The sequence below is a fragment of the Egretta garzetta genome, unplaced genomic scaffold (assembly GCF_000687185.1).
Source record: "Egretta garzetta isolate BGI_Z169 unplaced genomic scaffold, ASM68718v1 scaffold87, whole genome shotgun sequence".
In the NCBI taxonomy this organism is placed as follows: Eukaryota; Metazoa; Chordata; class Aves; order Pelecaniformes; family Ardeidae; genus Egretta; species Egretta garzetta.
In genome coordinates this window covers 685,511-689,426 of record NW_009260286.1, presented here as the reverse complement: position 1 = coordinate 689,426, position 3,916 = coordinate 685,511, and the positions used below count along the sequence as shown (strand labels likewise).

General features: G+C 40.2%; 1 protein-coding gene across 2 annotated transcripts in view; it reads left to right on the top strand.

The window, feature by feature from the left end:
- Positions 1 to 3,916, top strand: part of UBXN2A (UBX domain protein 2A) — a 21,319-nt gene that overhangs the window by 6,014 nt on the left and 11,389 nt on the right. Inside the window, exons 4-5 of one of the 2 annotated variants that reach the window (XM_009642524.2) lie at positions 233 to 342; positions 1,919 to 2,059. In XM_009642524.2, coding sequence (XP_009640819.1) covers positions 233 to 342; positions 1,919 to 2,059 — 251 coding nt within the window. The remainder of the gene's footprint in view (positions 1 to 232; positions 343 to 1,918; positions 2,060 to 3,916) is intronic. The other variant, XM_035897921.1, reaches the window with a different exon arrangement.

Below are 3,916 nucleotides of genomic sequence, written 5' to 3'. Positions count from 1 at the left end.
GAAAGCAAAGTGATTGGGGGGAGGTTTATTTCTAACCTGATGGATGCAAGATACTTAGAAATTATTCTTGCAGTTGCTCTGCCTGTTGGCACAGGGCCGAAACAGATTATAGTGAGCCTTATCTCAGTATTTTTAGTCCATGCAGTGGATGATTTACAATCATAGAGTACTGTGGGTATATCAAGCTGGTTTTACATCAGTGTTATTAATGACAATTGTTCTTACTTTATAGGTTGATGTAATCATTAAACTTTGGAAAAATGGGTTTACAGTAAATGATGGTGAACTTAGGAGCTACTCTGATGTTGCAAACCAGCAGTTCTTGGACTCCATCAAAAAAGGGTGAGTTTTGTGTTCTTAATCAGCCCGAGATAATGTGCTTTGGATAGCACTTAGCTTATGCTCTAAACTTTTTACATAGCTGCTTGGCTTTGCTGCACTGCAGTATCTCTGTAGGAGCGTAGGCTACTACCTGTCTCGGTTCCTGCAGTGCTAATGGCTGTTTTAACATCAACAAGTTTAATATAGCTTTCAACTGCAGTAGTTGTACAGTTGCTGATGAAATAGATAAAAGGGAGCGTTGGTGGGGGGGGCACAGCAGGTGCAGAATGAAATAAAGAATAAATCAGATTGCCCAGTAAGAGCTACTGATCAAATGGTACTTCGACTAATGAACTCAATGAACAAGTGGTTGAGCATTTCTGGTTTTATGGTCTTTGTTTTATTTTTGTTGATGAAAAGCCTTAAATGGGTACAGTTGCTCCATGTAGTATCAAGAAACTGATCAGTCTTAAATTTCAGATGTTTTTCGTAGTACAATCTTGCTATTTCAGTCACTTGTGTGTATATAGCAATCTTACCTTTATCCCCCTGGTAAAAGTTAGCATGCTATCCTGATTTCTGCTAGTGTTTGCAGTGTTGCTTTAAAAAAACAGATTGAACATACAAACCAATGTAATTTTGAGCCTCTAATTTGTAGTCTGTTTCCTCACCCCTTGCAAATTGAGAGGAGAATATAATTTTATTGAGAATATAATTTAATAACTCTTTTTCAAGTATGTGAAATTACTAAGCCATTGTATTTTTCTTTTCCATACTTTGCTAGCCCATAAAAAAATACTAATTTTACACTATATTTCTCCTCTATGGCTGTCACCTGTGTTAGTTATAATAGCATTTAACTGCACTGTTTAAATCCCTTTGCTTTGTGTGTATGCATCAAAAGTTTGCCACCTTTCTTCTACCGTTTGCTTGTGAAGATGCTAATTACAAGATGGTTCCTGCATAATCGTTGCTGGTAGACAAGCACTTAGTACAGCCCCTGTGCCAGCTGAGCCCCACCATCTGAAAACATAGTATCTGCATCAGAGCTCATAGACAAAGGCATTGTTGTGTTCTGCTTAATGCAAATAAATATTACCAAGGTGATGTTACTGTGCTAAAGAGTGCAGCTATTTGCGATGATCTAATTTTTAAAAGCTGAGATTTGTGTTTATTTGTAATTAAACACATTGTGTCTCAATGCAATTCTTTCTCTTTAAAAGCCAATTGTGTTTTTTCTTCTTGTTTTACTATGGGGATAAAATAATTGAATATTTTGCAGCAATGTATGGCAATACTGAACTTCCTACACATCATGTGCTTTGGAGTGATAACTGCTGAGTAAATTTTAGTATCATTCAAGAACTTGTATGATGTTGAGGTTTTTTATTGTTAATTTTCTAGTTAATTTGCACTTCAGGATCTTGAAGTTGTTTGTATGTCATGCACTTAACTCTTAGTAAATACTTCTGAAGTTTTTTTTTTAAAGCATCATCCTTGAAAGGATAAACATAGAACAGGTGTTAATCATTAATCTATTTAGTATACTGAAAATAGTACAGTACCTTTTCTGACGTGTTGGGTTTGTTTTTTTAAGGGAACTGCCTTTTGAGCTACGAAAAGTTTTTGATAAGGAGGAGGTAGATGTGAAAGTGGAAGATAAAAAAGATAAGGTGTATTTGTCATCGAAAAAGCCAATGTTTCATCCCTTTTCTGGACATGGTTACAGATTAGGAAGGTGAGTAGTCTGATGTGACTATGATTGAGTAGCTGAAGGGAACTGTACTTACGGTAAAGGATCTCATAATTCAGGTTGGAAGTGACCTCTGGAGTTCTCTAATCCAAGCTCCTGCTCAAAGCAGGGTCAGCTGTGGGGACGGATGAGGTTGCTCAGGCTTTTATCCAATTGGGCTTTGAAATCCTGCAAGACTGGAAGCTGTGCAGCCTGCTTCAGTGCTGGACTGTCCTCATCGGAAAGAAATTTTTCTTTATATCCGGTTTCAGTGTCTCAACAATTTACATCCACCATGAAGAATCTGGTTCCCTCCTCCTGATGACCTCCTGTAGGCCCTGGCAGGCTGCTGTTAGGTGTGTGTCCCCCCGACACCATCTATTTCACAGGCTGAAGAAGGCCCCTCTCCTCCAGTCTCTCCTCACAAGGTGAATGCTCCAGCCTGCGGCCATCTTGGTGGCTCTCAGTGGAATTTGCTCCAGTTCATTGACATCTTTCTTTTATTTTGGGTACCAAATCCAAATGCAGTGTTTAGGTATGTCTAATGAGTGCTGCATGGAAGATAAGCTCCCACAATCTACTGGCTGTCTTCTGTTCATGCAGCCAGGATGCTGTTGGCTTTCTTTGTTCAAGGTCTCGGTATTAGCAGAATTGTTTCCAGCTGAAAGGCTGTCACTCTTCTGTTCTGTGATTTAAGAGAAAGGAATCTCTTTTAAAGCTGTATGTGCATTACTTTGTGGGCGAAGAGGGGAGTTGGCAGTCCCCATAAAGGGAACTGAAGTAAGAGGTTCTTTTGCATTATCTTAAAATTCCTCAGTATTTAACCATGCATTTATTGCAGTAAGACATTTTAGTGTGTTACAGTGATCCTCTTTCCATTATTCCATGACTCTCTTGTAGGTTGGAGAGTGTCAGCCACTAATGCCAATGCTAGAACTGGACTTGATTTATACCCAAACGGTACTGTATTTTGAAAGGTTATTGTAGAGGGGCAGGCCTGGAGCTCATGTATTTGATCCCTGTGGCTTTTGCTTACTCCAGCCAAATGATCTGCTTCACATATCCCTGTTGTGTAAGACTTACATGGCTATAAAAGCAGACTTTGGCCTAGGGAACACAACACATTCAAGTGATCAGGAGCCTACAGGAAGCCTTCACAGGTGGGACTGCTTAGTGACCTGCCCACTGGAGTTAGTAGACTGTGGTAAAACCTTAGGTTTGTTTCGATTAAGTGGAAAGGGCTTGCTGCTAAGGCCCAGTGCTTGTGCTGCGGGAAAGTGTGGTCTGGGTAGGAAGGGATGAGGCAGGGGAAGAAGATAATAATGTGCAGAGTAAGAGACTGATAACAGTAAAGGGTGAGTGGTTCCAGGCTGCCTCAGAGAAGCAAGTATCTGTTTTATCAGTTTCATCTGCTTCTGTAGCACAGGCCATTCAGTTGCTACATGCTTGAGTAGATACGGTCAATAGGGAAAATCTTCTCTTGAGAGATGGATGAGATGCTGCAAGACTTGCTTTTAGTAGCACTGAAATCCTGAGCAAATGAGGGTCAAGAACTTAACCTTATTTTATCTACAAGTAAACTGTATATAGCAGAAGCAAAAAGATCTTCAGTAGGCTGGGTTTCTACTGCTAACCAGTGCTAAATGGGAAGTTGTTCAGTTGCTTGTCATGCTCTGTCATAGAATCATTTAGGTTGGAAAAAACCTTTAAGATCATAAAGTCCAACCATTAACCTAACACTGCCATTCCACCACTAAATCATGTCCCTCAGCACCTTGTCTGCCTGTCTTTTAAATACCTCCAGGGATGGGGACTCAACCACCTCCCTGGGCAGCCCCTTCCAGTGCCTGACAACCCTTTCAG